Source organism: Artibeus jamaicensis, unplaced genomic scaffold, assembly GCF_021234435.1.
Source record: "Artibeus jamaicensis isolate MK-2021 breed Jamaican fruit bat unplaced genomic scaffold, CSHL_Jam_final contig_519, whole genome shotgun sequence".
NCBI lineage: Eukaryota > Metazoa > Chordata > Mammalia > Chiroptera > Phyllostomidae > Artibeus > Artibeus jamaicensis.
The window spans coordinates 33049748-33073008 of NW_026521871.1; the positions used below are offsets into that span (position 1 = coordinate 33049748).

At 38.1% G+C, this 23261-nt stretch overlaps 1 protein-coding gene across 7 annotated transcripts in view; it reads right to left on the reverse strand.

Moving 5' to 3' along the window:
- TBC1D5 (TBC1 domain family member 5) overlaps positions 1 to 23261 on the reverse strand; it is a 485401-nt gene that overhangs the window by 96346 nt on the left and 365794 nt on the right. For all 7 annotated transcript variants that reach the window (XM_053668964.1, XM_053668967.1, XM_053668963.1 and 4 more), the window contains one exon: positions 20395 to 20501. In XM_053668964.1, coding sequence (XP_053524939.1) covers positions 20395 to 20501 — 107 coding nt within the window. The remainder of the gene's footprint in view (positions 1 to 20394; positions 20502 to 23261) is intronic.

Here is a 23261-nt window from a genome sequence, read left to right on the forward strand (position 1 = left end):
AATAAAATGGAGAGTATTCCAAATGATCCCACTTAAAGTAAACAGTGCATAGTGCTTACATGGTTTGAGGTGGTGTAGAGGAACAGCACCAGGTAGGAAAGTTGGAAGAAGGCAGAAAATTGACAGGAATGGTTGAAGTTGTTTTTTCAGTAACCCAGGAAAGAGATGAACCCTTTACCCTCATCTTTCCAGCCAGTACCTGGAGAAATCCCACCCGATTTTCTCGTAACAGTCCTACCTGAACACATCTGTTATATGTTCCACTTACGAGAGGACCTGCTGACCAGAATGTCAGCTATTAATTTGAGGTCGGCTACTCAATTTACTTAACCGATAGCATCTCACTTAAGCTCTCGTATTTCAACTTCCTTGCATTTGAGTTCTAGACACTAACCAACTGCAAAGAAAAAAGTATTTGAAATAGCACTGAACAAAAACTGAAATTTCACAATATATTTAGGACTTACTCATTCAAAAGAAATTGACCTCTTATTAAGCAAGTGAGAAGAGATTTTATTATCAGAGATGTACTACAGTTTGGTGCCCTAAAGGTTTTCATTGGAGGATTTAATGTATGCATGTTTGAATATTCTTATTAAAATGACTGTCGCTGATTTTCTACCAACTGTTCCTTTTGGTATAGAAAAGAAAACAATGAAATATAGATAGTATGAGCATCTGTTTTATTCTTTTCTTTTCTCATTTCCTTCTTTCTCTTTTTTTTAAAAATAAGATTTAATTATGAGCTTCTCAAAAACAGAAAACATAAGAGGATAATTTCGAGCAACATTTGGGATCATATCAACAAATGATAAAATTAATTGCATTTCCCAACTATCTACTTACTGACTGAGTTGCTGGGAAAATGGGCAGATGAGCAAGTCTGTAAGAGCAGCTAAATATAAGGAGTTTGGATAGTGAGTGGACTTTGAGTGGGCTGGGGGCTCTCCAGGTGGGGATGTCCAGAAGGCAACTGGGAATGTGTGTGTAGAGCTCAGTGGAGAGATCGGAGTCACAGATACAGATACAGAAATCTTGGAATGTGGATATTAATTGTAGTTGAGGGGATGCAAGTGATCTCCAGGAATGTGTGACGGGGAGACGAGAAGAGAGCTGGAAAGGGAATCACAGGACATAATGGGTGCAAAAGGAGTGGGCACACAGAGAGAACTCAGAATTTGGGAAGACTAGCAGGCTTAAGGATAAGTCATGATCCCAAGAACATGGAAGTGGTTAGTGACAAGTGTTGTAGAGAGGTCAACTGAAATAAAGTATAAACAAACAACCCTGCTGAAAGTTGCTGACATATTTAGGGTGCTTAGTGAAGAGGAAATAAAAGTGTCCTTTCAGACTGAAAGAGTGACGTGAAAAGAGTAAACAAAAGACAAGCAAAAAGACTGCCAATGGTTGAGAAATAAAGAAAACGAAGAAGCTCTGACCGAAGTGGCTCAGTTGGTTGAACACTGTCTGGGAAAATGAAAAGTTACCGGTTTGATTCCAGCCAGGGCGTGTGCCTGGGGGTGGGCCTGATCCCCGGCTGGCAGAGTGCGTGGGGGAGGCAATGATCAATGTATCTCTTGAACACAGGGGGTTTTCTCCTTTGCTTTCTCCCTCCCTTCCCCTCTCTCTAGAGATAAATCTTTAGAGAGAGAGAGAGAAAAGTGGAGACTGTGAAATCTAAGTTTGAAAAGAAATTAGCAACATAGTGGCATTGATAGCAAAGGGATAATTATTTTCAAATATATAGATAACATAGCATTTCCCAACTAGGTCCTTACTAAAGTAATATATCCAATTTTTTATTCTTAATTTTGATGTGAAAAATTATGAAATATTATTTGAAGATATATAAGGTAATTATTTAAAAGAAACAGATAAAACAAAAAATTATCAAGGCTGTACATCTAAAACTAAGATTATCTAGCCCACAAAGGAAACTAAGAATTAATAAACACTTTTTTCATTCTTGCGTGAACCCTTGTGTAAATGAAAGCAGCCCTTATTACGTGTAGCCAGAAGAGGTTTGAAGAAATAAATTCCATTTTTGGCTGTACCCTTACCAACTTTGTGACTTTGGCCAAACTACTAACTATTCTGAACCCATTTCTTTACCTGTAAAATGGCGATGAGTTTGTTGTAAAAATTCCACAAATATGAAAGTGTTTATGAGGCCTAGCTAGCTTGTTCCAGTACCCACTACCTGACAGCTGATGCTGTATGTCCATTCTCTAAGAGAAGGAAGCAGGACACAGTGGGCTTGACTCCATCTGTGGTGTGTTTGAGCTGTGGGTCTTTTCCTTTAGTGCTCAACTGATGCCTTTATAAATAACGAAGATGGTTCCTAAACCTCTTAACTTTCAGTTTTCATTTACATAAAAAACTTACTAAAATTTTAATAATACAGTGTATTATTACTTGCTGATTTTTAAAAAAACTGTCTATTGCTTTTTATGTAATTGTATGTATAAAGTTTGAAGGTTCTAGATATCACTGATCACTAAATAGTACAGTTTAGAAATAAGAAATCACATTTTAAGCTAATGAGAACTTTAAGAATGACAAAATCAATGTAAGTTCATTCTTTCCTTACTACATTCTCTTCATAACCTTCTCCCTACAACACGAACATAGTTAAAAACTACTCTTCCTTCAAATTGCCCTTCCCTCGTCACTTCCTCTGGAAAGTCCTCCTTGATCTCCTTGATGAAATAAAAGGACCCTATTATGTACTTTCACAGCACCATTAACCGCCTTTTCTAAGCGTTCAGCTCAGACACAGTGTGATGTTGATGTTAACTACTCTCTCCTCTCATCCTCTAGCGTAACTCCTTGTGGGTAGGGTAACCGCTGTGTGTCAACGCTGTACCACTGGTACCTAGCACAGTGCCTGACACGTAGGGAATGTTGGATGGAAGGATTCATGGCTGGAAGGGAGGGAGAGAACTAGAAGGATGTTTCTTCCATATTATCTTCACCCCAACTCTGAGTTCTCTTCCTTCTGCTTGGATTGCCCTTCCCACCCAGCTTCCATAGCACTGATTGGTTTTAAAATGACACTCAGATTCTTACAATTTCCTAGGAAGACTCCTATGAAGATCCAGACAAATACAGTATCACACCACAAAAACAAACCAAAATAAGTTCAGACAACCTACTGTGTACAAGGAGTTCAACTCAATCAAGAAATGCCAATTATATTGCCCGTGTTTTACTTTCTAAGGCAGGGTTCCATCCACATGCACTTAACCAGCTGCTTCTTTGTGAGAAAAGCCATCAGACACAGGTGCTCAGAGAGTCATGGTCAGCCCTGTGCACTTCGCTTATGATTTCCCTGCTAGAATGGACTGCTTTTTGTCACTACTCACTGCACTTCTTTCCCTTTCTGTTTCCAGAATTGTGACCATGACGCTACATGATTGGATGTAGGAGTTCGAATTCTTTGCATTCAGAAAAACTTTGAGAGCGGTACGAGATTACACTTATTTCCCGTTAACCTTTTTGAAGCTTCTTTCTGAAATGGGCATAATGGTAGCATGTCTGGCTCAGACCCATCTCATACCAAGGAAGGGACTTGTGTGGGCACTTAAAAAACATCTTCTCTGTGAGCCTCCCATTTGCCACACATACCTGCATATCAAATGATTTTCCACCCTACTTCTCTGCAGCTGTATTTTTAAAGCCAGATTCTGGCAAGCTCTTTGGTTTACCTAGTTCACAGACAATCAATGAACACAGACCATGTGCTCGACACTGCTAGAGACAGAGAGGATTCACTGATTCAGATGGGGCTCCGCCCTCAGTAAACTTACATACACTCTGTGGAAGACAGACAGGTATGCAACTGACCACAATGCAAGACAAGGTGGAGTAAATGCAAAATTTAGTTGAAATTAGCCTGCTGTCAGAATGGAGGTAGTAGAGGAACTAGAAATTCATAAAGAACTTCATGTAGGAGGTAGAATTTGAACTAAGAATGAGAAGCATTTCATTCAGAAAGCAGAGAATAATAAGCAGACAGGTCTAACCTGAGGGAACAGCTTTCCTAAAATAAAGTCCGGAAATGGTTGTGAGTGAAATGTTGGGTCCATTGGGGCTGAGATCATGGAGGTCCTTGAATGTCATGCTAAGAAACTGGAATTTCACTTTACTGACAATTGAGACCTGATTCAGAAAAAAAATCATGCCTACATTTTTGGAAGGTGACTTCAGTGGCATTATACGTGTGAATCAGAGGGGGACAAATTAGAGACCTGCAATAGTCAAGGCAAAAAGTAAGACAAGTCTGAACTATAGCGAGGGTCATGGTCATGTATGACCTTGACACAGGAATCCTCCAGGAGACAGAATGGCAGAACCTTCTCAGGCCCAATTTTCCATGTCCTGCATCTAGGACTCTAAGAGGCGGTCAGAAACGTTGGGAACAGAAACGCAAGTTTAGGAGGCTTCATGCAGAGAAGTGACAGTGCAGATGCAAATATAAAAGTACTGGACAAGAAGGGTTGGATTCGAGGGTACATTTAGGAGGTCACAAAGAGGTACCACCAGATCTGAGAGATTCCCTTTGTGGGGGGATGTGTGTGCACGCACATGTGAGTTTGTAGTGAAATCCTGCAGCTGGTGCCATTTACAGCTTCTAGGTGACCTGGGGTCAGCCTTGTGGCATCTGAACTCCCAGACTGTCACAGGCCTGTGTCAAAAGAGCCAATTCTATAAATTGGTCAAAATTTATAGGTCAAAAGGCTGAGAAAACAAAGTAAGCATGGTACTGTATGACAGACTTTTGGTGAAAATGTAAGTATTTTAGCTAGAATTGTGAAACATTTTACATGCCTGTTTATAACCACTATATGTGATATAATGAGTATAAAAACTAAGCTGAGGAGGATGTAAAATACTTTTTACTTTGTATGTTAAGTAGCATTATCTTGTATGTTGAGTATCTTGTAAGTTAGGTTTTGTCTTTGAATTAGTACATAAAAGTATATAGAGGAAATCAGAAATCATCCCTGCCCATAAGCCTGTGTGGAAATAACTCCCACTGTTGGGATGACAGGGGTGGGATCATAAGGCATGTGATAAAGAAATGACAACAGTGCAAAACATACGAAACAAAAATAAACAACAGTCTCTATCCATTCTCTCTTCTGCATCAGCCCTTTTCTCCTCCCCCACAAAAGGACTGTGTGTGCACATCTGCTAACACGTATTATATTTCTTGTTTTTAACAGCTTGTTTAAGATATAATTTATAATACATATGATAAGAATACACTCATTTAAAGCATGCTATTCAATAGGTTTTCGTATAGAGATGTACAACTACCAACAAAATCTAAATTTAGAATATGTTCACCATTCCCCAAAGAACCCTGGTGCCCATTAGAAGTCCTTCCCCATTTTCTTCCCCTCACCTAACACTCCCCCCACCCTAGCCTAGGTGACCACTAAATGAATTTCTCTCTGTGTATACATTTGTGTTTTCTGCCTTTTCTGCATATTTTGTGTAAATTGGATCATACGAATGTGGGGGTTGTTTGTTTTTTATTTTTTTTGGTGACTGGCTTCTTTAATTAACTTAAATGTTTTTGAGGTCCACCCATATATCAATACTTCATTCGTTTTTATCACCAAATAATATTCCATTGTGGCTATACCACATTTGGTTTACCCATTCTTCAGTTTGTAGACATGTGAGTGGTTCCCACACTGTGGTTCCCACACTGTGGTTATTACGAATAAGGCCTTTGTGAACATTTCCTGTGCAAGTTTTTGTGTGGACGCTTGTTTTCATTTCTCCTGGAAATATACCTAGCAGTGGAATCACTTGGTCCTAGGGTAACTTCACATTCCACATTTTGAGGAACTGTCAAACTGTTCTACAAAAGTGGTTGCACCATTTTTCATTCCCACCAGCAAGGTAGGAGGACTCAGGCTTCTCCACATTTTTGCCAATACTTGTTATATCCGCCATTTTAATGACAGCCATTCTAATGGATATGAAATGGTATCTCATTGTGTTCTGAATTTCTCTGCTAGTTATTTTGAACATCTTTTCATGTGCTTATGGACTATTTGTACATGTTCTTTGGAGAAATGTCTCTTTGGATCTTTTGCCCATTTTTAATTGAGTAATTTGTCATTTTATTATTGAATTGTAAGAGTCCTTTACATATGAGGTCTGTCCGGAAAAAGTCCAATCATTGTTAATATGAGAACGGTTTGTGCAATATTGATGTAACCTGGCAGAATAAGAGAGTAGACTGGAATATGCATGCATGAACAATGACGGCTTCACTGTACTAGTCAGTGGGGGCAGTGGACACCATTGAGTGAGCATGTGTGCTGTGTGGCCACTGCATTCAAAATGACTGAGTGAGTAGAGTGACAAATCTGCATCACATTTTGCATTAAGCTTGAACATTCTTCTGTGGAAACTTTGGCTGATTCAGAAGGCTGTAGCTATTGGCAACTGGTGATTGGCAGCTTTATCACCACAATGCACCTGCTCATGCATCATGTCTCGTGCAGAGTTTTTTTGGTGAAACATCAAATTACCAGCCGCCCAGGTGACTCAGCCGCCCTTGCAGCCCACATTTGGTACCCTGCAGCTTCTGGCTTTTCTGCAAACTAAAATCACCTTTGAAAGGGAAGAGATTTCAGGCCATAGTCAATGAGATTCAGGAAAATATAACATGTCAGCTGATGGTAATTGGGAGAACTGTGTGATATCCCAAGGTGCCTACTTTGAAGGAGATCAAGATGTCATTGCCCCATGTACAATTTTTCTTGTATCTTCTTCAATAAATGTCTCTAATTTTTCATACTACATGACTGGGTACTTTCTGGACAGTCCTTGTATAAAAAAAAGAGACTGTATGTATACATACATGTACACACACATACACACACATTCTCTTTCTTTTTCCCTCTGTTTCTCTCTTAATCCTTTGAACTGGCTATCTTGACTGGTTTACTCTCATTTTCTATTTTATTACTTTTGTCTTAATTGTCATCCATATGAGTGGCAGCCATTGCAGCCATATGGTTAAGGAAGAAACTCATAAGATCAACTTCACTATAGAATAGAAATTACTATTATTATTTTTATGTGTTTCCCCTATCAGTTCACTGGGTCTAACACTGTGGGAACCTGGGGGGCCAGCCTTCTCAAACTAATAACAGACCAATTTTCAAAGTCAATATTCAGACAATGAATAAATGAGAAATCAGAAGTAAACTATCCTTGGAAGAGTAATTGAGTTTAAATGCATAGTTTTGTATTTACTGCACAAGATGAAAGAGTCTGTGTTAATTTCCCTGTGGCCACTCAGGAAGTGGGGGCAATGGGGAGTGTGGGACTAGTTAGAAAGTTCTACACTAGGGGTCTGCAAGCAGGGCAAGGCCAAGGAGAAGGAAGATGACGGATGCCTCCAGGTTGGGAACACAAGTCTGGGGGACAGGCCTTGGCTACGCCACTGAATTCTGGATGACTTTGGGTATTCTACCTTGCCCTCTTTGGGCCTCAGGGGGAAAAGATCCTATAATGATAGAATCTCTAGAGTCCCAACCACCTTAAGAGAAACTGCAAAATGCATGATATTCCTATAACAGAATGTTTAAAAGGACTTACTTTTTAATCAACAGTGCCATCTAGAAAATGTGCATAATAAGTCTAAGTTATAAGAACAAAGCAAGAGTACTGGGATGGAATAGGTATAGTTCTCAGTGAAATTCAAAGGTCCAGAAGCCACTGAAGCACCACCAGGACGCCATCATTCAAGGGACAAGGGTAAGGCCTGTGTCCTCCCAAGCTGCCCTTGCTTATTCCTGTGTTTGGAGGACTCCAGAGTTTTGTGTGTGCTGGGAGCCACCCTCAAGACTCTTATCCTCGCTAAGATTAGAAACCAACTAGATCAGTTTTTAGGTCTGGAGTTTTTAGATCCTTCAACTTTGACTATTCCTTTGCTTATAGTTAAAATCAGACAGCTTGCACCCTTGATATGTATATGTTTATATATTTACAAAACATGTACATACCACTAATCTATTATGCACATTAGAAAATATATGCACAACAAAATATTTAAGTGAGACAGAGATGAAGTAAGCTATATTTAAATTAATTTTTATAATTTAATTGTAATAGTACTTTTTGTGCTTCCTAAATATATGTTTAGCAGTAGTAATGTGATTGAATGTGCCTCTTTACTTTTTGAAAAACCTTGGTTAAATGCTTTGTAATAGTCAGTTTTTGTTAATAGTTTCAGAAAAAGCTAGCTTGCAAAGAGACATGGGTTTGAATAGAGGAATATCCTTGTTAAAGCATGGTATTCGCTTTGCAATCCACCAGTTATGCCAAGGTATTTGTTAAATCTGGCTAATTAAATTTCCATCTTCTGTAACATAAATCAGCTTGTATTAGTCAGGGTTCTCCAGACACACAGAGCCAGAAGGATCTATATGGATAAGAGATTTATTACGAAAATTGGCCAGTGTGATTACAGAAGTGGAGATGTACTGAAAATATGCAACCCATAAGCTAGAGCACCAGGAAAGCTGAAGGTATACCCAGCAAAGTTCCAAGGCCTGATGGGAGAGGGGACTGGGAGGGTGTGAAGTGAGGATGGCGGGTGGGCTGGGAGGACTGCGGCACATGCTGGTGTATGCCCTGGAATCTGAAGGCTCAGGAACTCTGAGTTCAGGTGTCCACGGGCAAGAGAAGGTGGACATTCTAGAGGACAGAGTGTGCCCTTCCTCTGCCTTTCTGCTCTGTTCAGACCTACAAGGGATTAGATGATGTCTGATCCCATTAGTGAGTGACAATCCTTTTGATTCAAATGCCAATCTCTTGAGGAAACAGCCTCACAGACACACTCAGAGATAATATTTTACCAGCTATCTGGGCATCCCTCAGCTCAGTTAGTTGACACATAAAATTAGCCATCATCTAACTTTTCTTAAAATTTAATTGGAAGATGTTACATTTCTATATTTTAAAAATGGATTCAAACCTGATTTTATCTCTTCATTTGGAAGATTAGTAACCCAGTTAGAAAATTCTGTTTCCATAATTTTTTAGTGTACTTTTCAGAGTTTTAAATAAGTGATACACTTAAATCGTCTTTGGCAAGAACATCACAAATGGATGAAACATTTCCAAATATTCGATTTAAAAATGTTCCATAGCATGAATTTCTTTAAAAAAGCTCGTATTTTCTCTTATTATTAAAATGTTACCATTACCTTGAAGAAACAAATTAAGTGCTTATTTTTTTCAAAAACACTTGTGTGGTACCATATTACTGACAGCTACTTGTCATCCCAACAAAGGTAAGCAAATTTGAAGTATGTTTATTATTTTTTAAAAATTATATTTGGCAACTCTTAAGGACCTGAGCAGAACACACCCAGAGAGCCCACAGGAATGTGCATGGCCCCTACACCTTTGGTGGTAAACATGCCATCATTCAGGATAATATAACCTGTAAACCCAAATAACTGTGCACGTGGAAATGGCAATGAGGCGCAGGGGGTGGAAGCACAGGGCTGCTGTCCAAGCCTGTGTATGGGGAGGTCTCCTCCTCTCGGGAGACCTGGGGAGGTGATAAGTGACACATGGGCCACAGTAAGGCACCAGCGGTAATCTGTACATTAAAAGGTAAAGCTGTTTTTATTTTGGGGGGAGAAAAAAATGTAACCAGAAGTGTCATTATTTTCTTCCAGTACTCCACTCCTTATCTTTGTGTGGTCACTGAATATGCACACGTTCCATTTTGGAAAGCACCGGTTCAGAGCCAGGCTTCTGTTCCTACGTGTTTGCCCTCCCGTTTGTGCGGTACTTGTCTTCTCAGCCTAGTGTCTGCTCTGTAAAATGCTGTCCATGGCCCACCTGTTTCAGAATAGGTACAAATACAGATTTTCGGACCCCATCACAGAACTATTTTCCTCAGAGTGTCTGGAGTCTGTATTTGTCGCGAGCCCCCTCAGGTGCTTCTTTGGCACAGCACAGTTTTCTCTGCTGCATTAAACTGCAAGCACAGTGGACAGGGAGCCGTGTCTCCCTAATTCATTACACCCCTAGTACCTGGCACAGGAGGCAATAAACACTTGCTGAACTAAATTGTAATTTACAGCTTAATTTCTCCTCTGGCAGAAAAATGGAGGGTTTGGTTGGGGTAATTAGTCATTGTTCATTCGTTTGTCCATTCGTTCATTCATTCATTCATTCATTATTGTAGATACTTGGGTAACAGAAAACAAACACACTAAAAGCATTGCCTTCTTCACCAGAACCTCTTAAATTATATGTCTAACCCATTATGCTGTATACCTGAAACTAATATAAAATAATATTGAATGTCAACTATAATTAGAAAAAAAATAACAGCAGTGCCTTCATAGAGTTGATATATTATCAGGGGAAGACAGAAAATAAAAAATAACATACATAAGTAAATTACCAACTGTGATAGCAGGTGATAACTGCTGTGGAAAAAAGTAGAGCAGGGTAAGGGATCAGGAGTTCTGGGGTGGTGGGAAGTAGTGGGGACAGGGCAGTCAGTCTGCAGGTGATCAGGGTAGGCCTCATTAATTCTGGATCTACCGGGAGATTTAAAGGAGGTGAGAGAATTAGCCAGTGGAAATTCCTTTCACTTGCCACCAATCCTGTTGCCACCTCCTTCACAGGTTGCAACCAAGACTTCTGAGAAATTTGAAATGCTACTGATACACGGCAGGAGCTCAGTAAATTTTAGCTGAATGAGGAAAAACAGCATTTTGGAGAAAAAAACATTGTTGAGAAATGAAAAGTTCCTCTTCAAAGTCAGAAAAAGCAACCAAGTAAATAAAGAACTATTTCAAATCACATGAAGGCACTTGAGAAATGTCCCAAGTGGCATCTGAGGACCCTACACATCAAATGCTGGAATGAAAGCCCGTTCACAGAGCCAGACGGGCCTCTGCCTGGAGGAGCTGCCAGCCTTGCCTACAGGTCTGGCTCTAGGTCTGTCTGTGGGGCGCGGCCACTGGCTTACAGGATGGAACCCTGACTTAGTAGTCACGCAAGTGCCTGAATTGGACCAAATGTAAACCTTTTGTGGTTTTGTTTTGTTTCTGCATTTTTTGGAACATATGTAACTTCTTGTCTAAAGCATTTAAAGAAAACAGTTAATTTTTTATAATTAAGCAATTTACTACTTGCTTAGTAAATATCAAATCAATGTATTTGATATTTTTAATTAGCAATACTATATTTACTGAGCTAATATACTTAAGGGACAATTATGATGTATGTTGTGGATATAATTGCTTATATTAAAAAGAATTCTGCTTTCTTCTCTTTTGCCAATTTTAAGTTGATAATCTTTGTGATAATTTGTGATTTATAACTTTCAATTTCTGTGACAGCAAGAAGACAGTAGTGTCCCTTCTTTTGAATAAGCTACCTCACATATAATAAGGAAAAAGAGTGATTAGCAAGGTTCTCAAAGCACTCAGAGCCACAAATACTTTGGGAGATTATAGGCTAATGAAGGCCTTACTAGCCACCTATCCCTTTAAAAGAAAACAGTTAATGAACCTGGGTGTAAAGCAGCAAAACCTGAAATAATTTCTCTGCGGATAAAACAGCAAGTCAGTGTGAAACAGGGCAGCAACTTCATTTTCCTGACCTCATGGACATATCACAAACATTTCACAGTGACGTGTTGTGATACTTTCATACTTTTACATTCAGAGCCTCACAGTTCCTCTCTCTCTACACACACACACACGCACATACACACACACACACACACATACACACACACACACACACACAGGATTAATAGCTTTATAAGCTTAAGTAATCTATTTAAAGTACATATTTCTCCCTCAAAACCTAGATCTCCCTTACTTATAAGCTATCAAATAAAAAGCAGGTGATTGGTTTGTAGATTTTGTTTTGTTTGTTGTTGCCTAGAACAGAATTAATCTTGGATTCTAGTTTCTTCGTTAGTTAACTTGGGGAACAATATATCACCACTGTAATTGGCTGACAATCAGTAAGAAACCCTTTCCTCTCACACATGCAGAGTGATCTCTGCCACCAAGTCTCGCAGCTCTCTTTAGCCACCCCAAATAAAAATGACTAACCTTCCCAATGGTGACTTTAAAGATCTAAATGATGACATGCTTATTTTGAGCAAATACAGGGTTGGGCAGAAGTAAGTATACAGTTGTTTGTATGGAAAACAATACTATAAATAATAATGCAAGAATAATCTCTGTGTTTCATATACTCACAACTGTGAACATATTTTTGCCCCCCTCCATATTTTTAACAAGTAACTATTTATAGTGGATGCAGCTAGTAAAAATCATTGGGATAAAATCCTTTCCACATTGACTTTTCACTTAAATGTAATACATTTATTTATATTGAATAACATACAAGTTGGAACATCATACCAATTAATGGCAAATAAAATTCTATGAAACAAAGACTCCCTACACATTTGATGGACTTTTAAAAACTAGTGTCTGCTAATACATGAGATATTGAGAGGGGGACATTTTATGTCCCTGAGGGGTCACTGAGTGACTCTGAATAGAGAGCTGCCAGGCCCAGCCTGACCACTCACTTCAGCAATTGATAGGGGCTTTGATTATGCCATTTTTTTTAAGATACAGTAACACCTTCCAGGACCATTCTTCAAAGCTCAGTTGGAACACCTCTTCTCAATGGAAGCCCTTCTGATCATCCAAGTCCAAATCAGCTCTTCTTTCTGTAATACTCTCACTCATTTTACCTTCTTTATCAATTAGCTGTTTGCATCTAAATGGGACTATTTCCTGGACCAACTCTCAAGTTCAGCACACACTAGTTAGTAAAAAAAAAGTATCTGCTGAATCTTGCTAAAAATCCAGAAGAGTCCACTGAGATTATGTGGTCCAACTTCTTCATGCTACAGCTGAAGCAAAGGAACAACTGGTCCAATAAACACAGCTGGCTGGGATGAAGGTGGCACCTGGATTTTGGGTTTCCCTCACGTGGCTGCCGCTGGGTTAGTGCTAATGGAGATCTAGTCCCTAACCTAGTTGTGCTCTCATTTGGTTACCATATTTTTATGACCATAAGACACACCTAGGTTTTAGATGAGAAAAATAGAAAAAAAATTGAAGCAAAACAATGTGGTAAAATATTTAATAACCTGTGACACCGCTCCACCACACCTCCCCACAGCGAGCCAGGTAAGCTACACTGGGACTATTAGATGCACCCCCATTTTCCTCCCAAATTGGGGGGGGGAAGTATATCTTATAGTCTAAAAATTACGGTAGGTGAGAAGCACTGGTCTAGCTCCCTTGTGACTACATAGTGGGGCATAACATAACACAAATAAAAACAAAACTGAGATTGATGGTCTACAGAAGTCAGCCAAGATGATTTATTTAAAAGAGAAAAGTAGTATATGCATAATTGAAAGAGTTCAGAGTCCTGGCCACAGTCTTCTTAAATCAAACAGTAAGTAGTCTGGTGGCAGACCCACGTGACAACCTAGAGGTCTGAATGAGTGCGAGGCTTTCCCAAGTGAGGACCTCACTTAGGAAGAATTCCTGGAACATCTGGGTGAGGGCAAGAGCAGTTTATAATAAGTGGATGTCTTAACCATCAGGGAGGATCACCACGAATCCAGCAACCTTTCTGGAGTTTCCAAATGTGACTTTAAAAGTAATTTTACTTTATATCAGCATGTAAGATTGCATCTGAAGAACAAAGCAATAACAAGCCTTCACTGGCTCATCCATTTTCTTTCAGGCAGGTTCCTCCAGTGCCTGGTCCAGGCATCCCTGTCTTCAGTTGCAGGAACAGTCTTCCCTACCCCAAGTCTCTGTGTTTGCCATTCCCCTGCCTGAAGCTCTCCTCCCAAGTCTCTGCTTGGCTGGATGCCTCTCCGCTGTGATTTCTCACCAGAAATGCGACCTCCTCAGGGAGGGTCTTTGGACCCATCTATATAAATTAGGTCTTCTCCCAGCCCAGATTCTTCTCCCTCTTATTATTTCAGTATGATGCCTTACTTAGAGCACAGGACAGAGTGCTCTCTTGTTTATTTACTTGTTTGTTGGGGTGAGAAAGGCCGTAACTTTTTTTGTTGTGCACCATTACATTGCCAGTATCTAAACAGTGCCAGGTGTGCTATGAGTAAACAATACGAATTTGCTGAATAACTTAATGAATTCAAAATACTCTTATAAAACTAACTGAAAATTATGTTCCCCTATGAAGCCCTTAACAAGTTTTGAGAAATATACAATTCTACTTTATGAAATGTCTGAACATAATAAACAGTACGTTTTAAATATCAGTTTAATAAAGATTTTTAGATTTCTCCTTAACAGATTTTTGATAGCTACCACTTACTTCAAAGTTGAACTTAAGGTTTTTTAAATGCTAGTTTACATCAAAAAGCCTATACCTACCGCTTGTGAAAATATACATGATTAGTCATTAACAACAAAGTATTAAGTACATAATAAACATCAAGTTGACTGTATCTAATGACACAGAGTCATGTGCCTCAGAAACAATGGAAAAAAACCTTTTTTCCTGTCACTAACAAAGAAAACACAAAAACAAACAATTCTCAAAGAATCGTAGTTTTCAGAGAAATGTCCAGTTTTTTAGGGGGAAAAAGTATGAAGAAGACAAAAGTAACATCCTTTCTGTAACACGAGGTCAGATTAGAAACACACTAGAAAATTTGACTAGAACCTCTAATGGGAATATAATGAGTGTAAATAATACTGTGCATTCTTTTTAAAGAGTCAGTATGCGTGGTTTTCAGTTTTTTACTAAAAACTGAATTTTTCTTCAGAGAAGAAAATAATTACAGCGGCATCAATGGAACGGAGCTTTTTCTCTACCATCATCTGACTGGTGGCTTGAAGCCGGTCACCACTTTGCAATTCTGGTTTTTGACATTTTACCAAAGCCATTTGACTCTTAAAAAAAAAACCTCTTCATTTATTTTCATTGTTATAAGCATTTTTGCTTTATTTTTATTGTTGGCATTATGGCAAAAAGACCCCTCCCCCTCCCTCTTTAAAAAGTTGCATTAACAGTAGGTATTTGGGGGAGGTGAAAGAGTAAAACTCTATTACCTGCATAAAATCTGAAATCTGAATATTCAGATTTTCTATACTTTAAAAAGGCAACATTTAATAAAAATCCAAACAAAAGCCAAATTGGAATTGGCCAAGCATAAGAACATCGTGCATTCTATTTTTATAGTGCGGTTCTGTGTATAAGAATGACTATGAAATGAAATAATCTTATTTCTAGCCAGTTTCTTCCATAAACAATAACACTCACTCCTGAAAGGACTGTTTGCAACCTTACCAGAAATTTTTTTGGGGAATATTCTAGTCTTGGAAACAAACAGTATCGGTCAAATTCTTACTGCATAATCTAAAACGTTAATCCGAGTACTGTACTTCCTTTATAATAAGTCTCTGTGATAAGGGTAACACTTCACACATAACACAAATAAGAGAGCACCAAAAAATGAAAATTACTTTGCTTATGTTTCCGTATTAGAATTTTATTTGCTAAAGGGTAAAAACAGATTTGCAAAATTCACAGTTAACTTAAAACAATGGTTTTAAACCTTTTATTCCTAGCCCTTACTGCCTTCAGGAAGGAGAGAACATCTGGTTATTTAAGGAACACAATATGTTCACATTTTCTATGACTTTTGTTTCTAATTGGGTTTTAAAATTTTTTTGAATTTGAACAACTAGTGAGAGCAATGTTTTTTAATCACTTCATATTTTTCAGACTGTCCTCCTATCTCTCTCCTTATTCAGTGGATTGTTTCTGGAAATCTGCTCAGTGATTCTAATATGATAAGATAAGGAGAATTAGGACTGTGGTCTGATGAACTCAGAATAAAGACCCTATTTTTGTTGAACAGGGCATAGGATGCTACAAACAGATAGCTGACATTCAGTTTCTACATACAGCATATATTTAAACAAATTCAAATAATTCTTAGGTCACATATATATAGTGGTTTCATTTATTACAGATGTGAATAAATGTCTAATATGAATGAAGAATTTGGGTGAGTAATAGAGGTAACTAGGATTTCACTGTTCTTAAAACTAATGAAAGTACAATTCCGGCATGGAAAAGTGCTCAGAAGACCTGGGTTCAATTGATGACTCTACCACTGATGAGCAATTCGATCTTGAATATGAGTGGAAGATCCCCCAAAACTGTCCTCTTCTAAGGAGGTGGGGACCCTCATAGTACAGGCTTCCTCTGCTAGGTGAGTGTTCTAAGAACCCATCTGTGTCATTGTTGTGTTTGGCTTCAGAGAATTTTTATAATCTTTCAGTGTGTTTGCTCATTTCATGATGGGTAATTTATGAACACACCTGCCCACAATGCAGTGTTGGGCAGATTTTGACCAAAAATGGCATGAAACCCATGCCCCACCCTCCCTATTCACCTGATCTCACCCCAGAGACTTTTTCTTGTTTCCCAGGTGAAAAATGACCTCAGAGGGAAACATTTTGCCGATATGGAAGAGGTGAAACAAAAAATGGCAGAGGCACTAAAAAGTATCAAAATCAATGAGTGCAAAGACTGTTTTGAGCAGTGGAAAAAATGTCTCAATAGGTGTAATGCATCAAATGGAAAGTACGTTGAAGGTGACTGAAATTTAACCATGTGAGAATAAACACACAATTTTTTTAATAAATAAAATTTGGTTTCCTTGGGGTTCCCCCTCTAAACTTCACCTTGATCCTCAGTGTGTTCCTCTACACAAGGAGGAGCTAGATTAGACTCTCTAGGTTCTTTGCAGTTAAGTCAAGTATGTTAACTACATTCTTTGTTATGTCTTCCTTGTTCCATAATATTTGAAGGTGTTAACAAGTTTTCAGATAATTGTGGCACATAGTATATTAAGAAAGTAGATGCCCTTTAAGTTCAAGTTCTGGGGTTAATTCATCATCTTGATAAAAATGGCAGCTGACAAATATATAATTGGCTATAGCTTCTGTGAAATGTGGATATGGGTTCCAGAAATATGCCAGGTGAATGAGATACATCTAGATTAGAATCAGTATGGTGTACTGGAAGAGGCTTAGCATTTGAGTCAGAATTCAATTCAGTCTGTACTTCCTTAACATAACCATTGCAGAATACAAAGCTGGATACAAAATAAAAATGGGCAGCACCCTAAGGGGAAACAACTGAAAAAATCAGTAAACAAACAGCTAAAATACAAGGTGCTGTGGGGACTCAAAGGGGAAAACATGTCCTACCTGAGCCTGAGAATGGCATCCTGGAAAAGGGAGAATAGATGCCCGGTATCTCAGGAGATGTTGGGTGGATACAAGGCCATGGAGCCACTCTGGCTAGCTTGGAAGCTTACAGATTTTTGGCCTTGGGAAAGCTGTGTAATCTTAACTTCTCTGCACTAAACAATGGGGATAGATAACCTACTTTGCCTACCTCCTAGCTTGTTTTGAGGGCCAAATTAAGCACATCAAAGTGCTTGGGAACTGTGAAGGAATACAATCCTATTATTACAGTTTACAGGCCCATTATTGCAGTCTGTTCAAATGAGAAATCTTTCACAGTAAAGCCTACATCATGTCTGATATTAAACAACTGTAGCTCAGTGAGTGTCTCAAGCTCTACTTGCAAAGCCTATTCTCAACTCAGCAACTCCACTGGTTTAGGGATAGCAATAGGGCAAAGTGCTTTTCTGAACACTGACAATGAAGCTCAGAGTTTCTTTTTGTTATTGAGCCTGCCAGCAGCACCTGACACAACTGTCATGTGAAGTTGGGATATGAAAAGTATACTTCCATGCCTCAGACCTCATCTTTCTACAAGCTTACTTCATAGAGACTTGTGCGCTTATATACTTATTCTCATCTACTTGAATCAGGGATGATTCAAATATTTTAACTGTTTCACTGTTGCTAATAACAGAAAACACTCAAAGCACTCTGGTGTTCGAATTTTGAGAGGATACGAGTGACGTATTAGCGTCACCTTTCCCCCTACGTATCCCCCTCAGCATAAGTGGCCTCCTTTATGGCTTCATAATAGACATTATCTACACTCTAAACTCTAAGTAACCACTTGTGGATTTCTATAATATATATAAACTTGCTTTTTGTTCTTGTATCTTTGTAGCACTGGACTAAATCCTGTTAGATCATTAGAAGTCATTTCTTTATGGACAAAGGATGCTCTGGGTAGGTGGGTCAATAGAGACAATTAATTTCAACCATGAAAGAGAAAACAAACACTCGGCAAGCGTGAGTTTTCCAAAGTCACAAGGAGGCTGGGAGCAACGTCAAGATTTGACCTAGTGTTCCAATTCCCACTCAGGCTCCTTGCAGGACACTGTGCTGTGACAGATCTACAGTGAGGTGACCTTAGTTATCACTTGACTTTTACTAAATAATGCCAGGGGGTCAGCCAATATATAAACTTAAAACTGTCACCTTACTGAGTTAGCTATCTGAAAGCCCCTTAACACTATACATCTTTATTTTCCCTATAGATATCATCCATGAACTTGCTCTCAATAGCGAGTTAAACATGCTTTCACGAGCATTTTAAACTACTCCCTTCTGCTCAATTTCTTATGTTTCAGAAATATCAGTTTAAGGTTCTGTATTTTGGACCATTATCTTAGTTATGTTTTTACTTGGTAAGATCCTGAATGTAAAAAAGTAGGGGTAATTGTTTTTTAGATATGCTATTATTTTTTTCTCTTAAACTTGGAAATATATTTTTGAATGCTTATAGATTTGGCTTCATAATGTTCATATATTACATATACTACATTATTGAGATAAAAGTATTCTATTAAAATCACAGATTACACTAATAACATTGACAGATTTAGAATATAGAATTCTGCAATTAAAATAGTGAATGATTCATAGTAAGATCAACCATAATTAGCTAGGGAAAAATTACAACGATTGATAGATTTAGATAACATATTCATTTCTTCCTTCGACTAAACCATGCAAATCATGCGAGTAGATAATTCAAATAGTAATTTTTGCAATTTTTCCCACTCTGTATCGCTCTAAGAATTCCTAATGCTGAGTTGACAGAATTTACCCTAAGTTTGCAGACCAAAGCTCATTGGCCAGCAACCTCATTAATTTCTTTTCTAGGTATTTCATAATCTTGTATTTTTAAATAAATACCACTTATTTATAACATATATACATATACATACACACACACACATATAATATGGGGCTTGATTTTCAGAGTCAGATGGTTTAACCTTACCAGAAAAAAAAATGCTATCTTATGTATCAGCGAAACAAACTATATTTCTAATAATGAAATTTTGTGTTAAGAGAAATTACATACAGTGTATTTCTGCAGAAAATGAATAGAGGTACAAGGAAATAAATTATTTTCAATCCATCCAAGAATAAACAGAGAATATACTCAAATGTTGAAGTTAACAACTGAGGGAAGGGCAGAAATCCTTTTGAATCAAAATGTGTGTTGAACATGAGGCCCAGGTTGATCAGACAGAGCTTTGGCAATGGGATCCACAGACAGACCGACTCAAAGACAGTTTGACAACTGCCAGCAAGACTGTTGGGACTTCTGCCAAAGAGCCAAAGGCTGGGATCACCACCCAATGCCTGGCATTCTCCTACTTGTGTTTGAAGCTTTCTCTCTTATATTTCATCCAATATTTTTGTTTGGCTCAAATGCACCAAGAATTCACACATTTTTTTAGATCATTAAATGTTCTTATTTTCAAGAAATGTAACATTAGTTGTAAAAGAGTACACTTTTTCTCAGAAGTGTAAAGAAAATTTTGGTGACTTGCTTTAAGTTCAACTAGAGAAATCAGCATGATAGCCTATGTAAATCTTTATTTTTATTAGGTTCTTCTTCACCCACAAAATAAAAAATACATATTCATAATATGGACTCTTTTAGTATTTCATTGTATCATAAACTAGTCCCTTTTTATAGCTCTGATATCTTGGTCTTCTTCACATGGCCTCTGAGGTTCTACTTGGATAAGTTGGCCTTGTGAGGAATTGCAGTTATAATGAAGGTAGTTACAAGGAGAAGCAGTTGTTCATCTACCTTCTTGTATTATGAGGAAGGCAGGAGAGCAGGACAACCTTCTAGGTAATAAGAGACGTGTGCTCCAGTTAATTTGCCTGCTGAGTTGCTAGGCAATGAGGTATATGAGTTCTGGCCTACAACTCTAGGCAAATTCTTTCATTAGGCAATTTTTCTGCTATTAGACAAATTCCACATTAGGAATTCTCTAGAGAGAATCCAATTTTTCATTCAACTTAAGACTGTGCATCTCCCTCCTACTTGGAGGCTTACCTTTGGATCTCGAAGGAACAGAGCCTTAAGGATCAGTGAGTGGACATCCCCAATTCGTGGGTAATGCATCAAAAGGCCGAGACAGGTTTGGTAGTTACTAGAGATCACTAAATAAGAGGAAAAAAATAATTCAGAAGCAATATTTTTAAAGACGTTTGCTTTACTGAGTAAAAATGTAACTGAGATTCAAAGAAAGCAAAGCAATAACTCAATTGATTTGATCAAAGGAAATAGGGAGAAGGGATCTTTACCAATGGCCTTTGAATCAACACACTGTACTGTTAACTGCAATCTAATACACCAGCACTTCTCCGCAGGGTGTGCTGAAAGGGAAAGCCTTAGACATGGATATGTGTGTGCATTTGCAGTATAAATAAACACTCAGAAGCATGCATGTTTACTGCCATTTATATGGCTGTGTTTAAATGTCTCCAGTTTTGCTGTTTAGAAATTACAAAAATCTCACGAATGGGAAAAAACAGTTTAAATTTTTCATAAAATAATATTTACCCTGATTATTATGCTTCAGAACTTACATGTTGTACATATTCCTTTGTCTACATAAACATTACAAAATTCACCATGTAAAAAAATGTGGTATCTTCCACTCATTTGTTTTTCTAAAGGTAATAAGAAATTTAAGGAAACTATCTATGCAGAATTTCTTGGAGGAAAAATGTCAAAGTCTTCATAGACGAGCCTAACTGTGTGCCTTAGACTGTCACTTAATTCTTTTTCAAATCAACCTCATTATGGGCACAATTATTAAACACGTCTTTCAGGCAGGTCTATGTAAACCACTTCATTTCTTGGCAATCCATCTGCTGCTGCTGTCACAGTCGGGCCCACTGAGGATGCTTGTTTTGTGAGCCACACTGACTGCCTACACATCGCTGATTGTGAAGAAACTTCATGGTTACAACTTCCTGTGGCTGCAACCGCATTGTTTTTATTCATAAGAGTAGGTGAAAAAAATTCCATGGGAAAACAACTGTCATTCAACAGAAACAACACCAATGGCAAAATAAATAATTGCTTATGGTCAGAAATACCACCGATTCGTAGATTTTTTTTTTCCCCTTGTGTTGGAAACACCATTTCTTGCTACAGCTTCTCACCCCTCCCTCTGCCCATGAACATTATGGGGAAAGAAGACAGGACTGGGAGAAATGAATAATTATAATCTATGTAAGGAACCACTTTATCATCTTCATTTCCGTTGCTGATCTGACAGCTTGTAATTTCATACATCTGCTTTCATTTGTAAAGTACTCACTTATCCTACTCTTTCTATATCTGTTCAGACTCTCCTTTCCTTGTTTGTACATTTTGTCGTGTTCACATTCAGTTACTTGTTGTCCTTTTTTTCTAGAAGTCAAAAAGCCAGGACACTGAGAACAGTATAATGTTTTCTTGGAGTCCTTCTTTGAGATCTAACAAATAAAACTTAGATACCCAATTCATTTTATAACTCATAAAGTTATTCTCCCAAATGCTATAATGATGACATACCAGTAACAGACCCAGGAAGTATTCTTGTAGATTTTCGAAATGGCTATGGGCTTGGGTTACAAAGGTGTGGGTTGGAATCCTAAGACACCATTTAAACCTTTCACAAAAAGTTGCCTGAAGATTAAGTGACATAATCTATGTGACTGATTTACAGCAGCTGCTCAAAAATCTGCTAAAGAGAACTTCTCTAAGCTTAAGTGTAGTCATTTGGAAAACAACTTTCTCACTTAAAAAACTATATGCCCACCCCATTCATTTTAATAATTACACATTGAGTGCCTAATCCACAGCAGGCCCTGTGCTAAGAGGGGACACAGAGAAGAACGCAGCACAGTCCCTGCCCGGAGGAAAAGTAAACTACAGAAGGGCAGGTGTGCAACAACAAGAAGTTACTACTCCTACCACCACTAAGATGCTGGCAGATTACTGAAGGCTTTCTGAGACCAGGCCCTAGGCCAAGGTCCTAGATGATGCACTTTATCTGCATCATTTCATTAGGTTTCTATGATAATCTTATTATAAGGGAACAATTATTATCTCTGTTTTACAGGTGAGAAAACTGATACTAGGAAAGCTGTGACATTTCTCCAAATCACACAAGCCCTTGGTATATAAGGCCAGGTAAAGTAAATATTTAGAAATAGGCATAAATTCTTGTATTTAGGTATAAATCACACATAAAATAATCATGGGTTAAACATAAGACAAAAATAATGAGCTAACAACAAAACCTTAAATTAAGGCTTTAACATAATTTATTGTGTCTCTTCACTGAAAACAAGGCCAATTTGTGTTAAGTGTCCTGGAAGACACCCGGGCATGCACGGGACATCCAATGCACGCAATGAGGTCTGGAAACGCGTTTGCTGAGGGCTTACTGTGTGGAGGGAAAACTGAACAGCTACTATGTGCAGTGTCTCCAACTATTTAAAAACCCTTACTAGTTTAACTTCCCCAGCTAATAAAGAGCAACATTCAAAATGGGCTTCAAATGGACCAGACAACCAGGTGAGGGTAGAAATTAAATCATAAATAAAAATAACAAAACTTTTATTCTTTGCAGTCTTGGAGAAAGCCAAGTATAAAACAAGGTCATGTCCTCCATGTAAGGTGATTTTCATGTAGTATTTAAGACCCTTGTAAGATTTTGTCCTTGCTGGTCCTCATTTCTCTATTAGCTTTTGGGTAGAATAACATAAGACTTTTAAATTAAATTTTTGGAAAGAGGATAATTTCAAATTTGGAGTAGCACACTTGTTGTCTAGTAGAAGACTTTACTCAAGAATTTATACCTTTGAACACACAAAGGTGTATGCCAAAACTCTTGCCAACTGAAAGGCAGTAAGTAAGCAAGC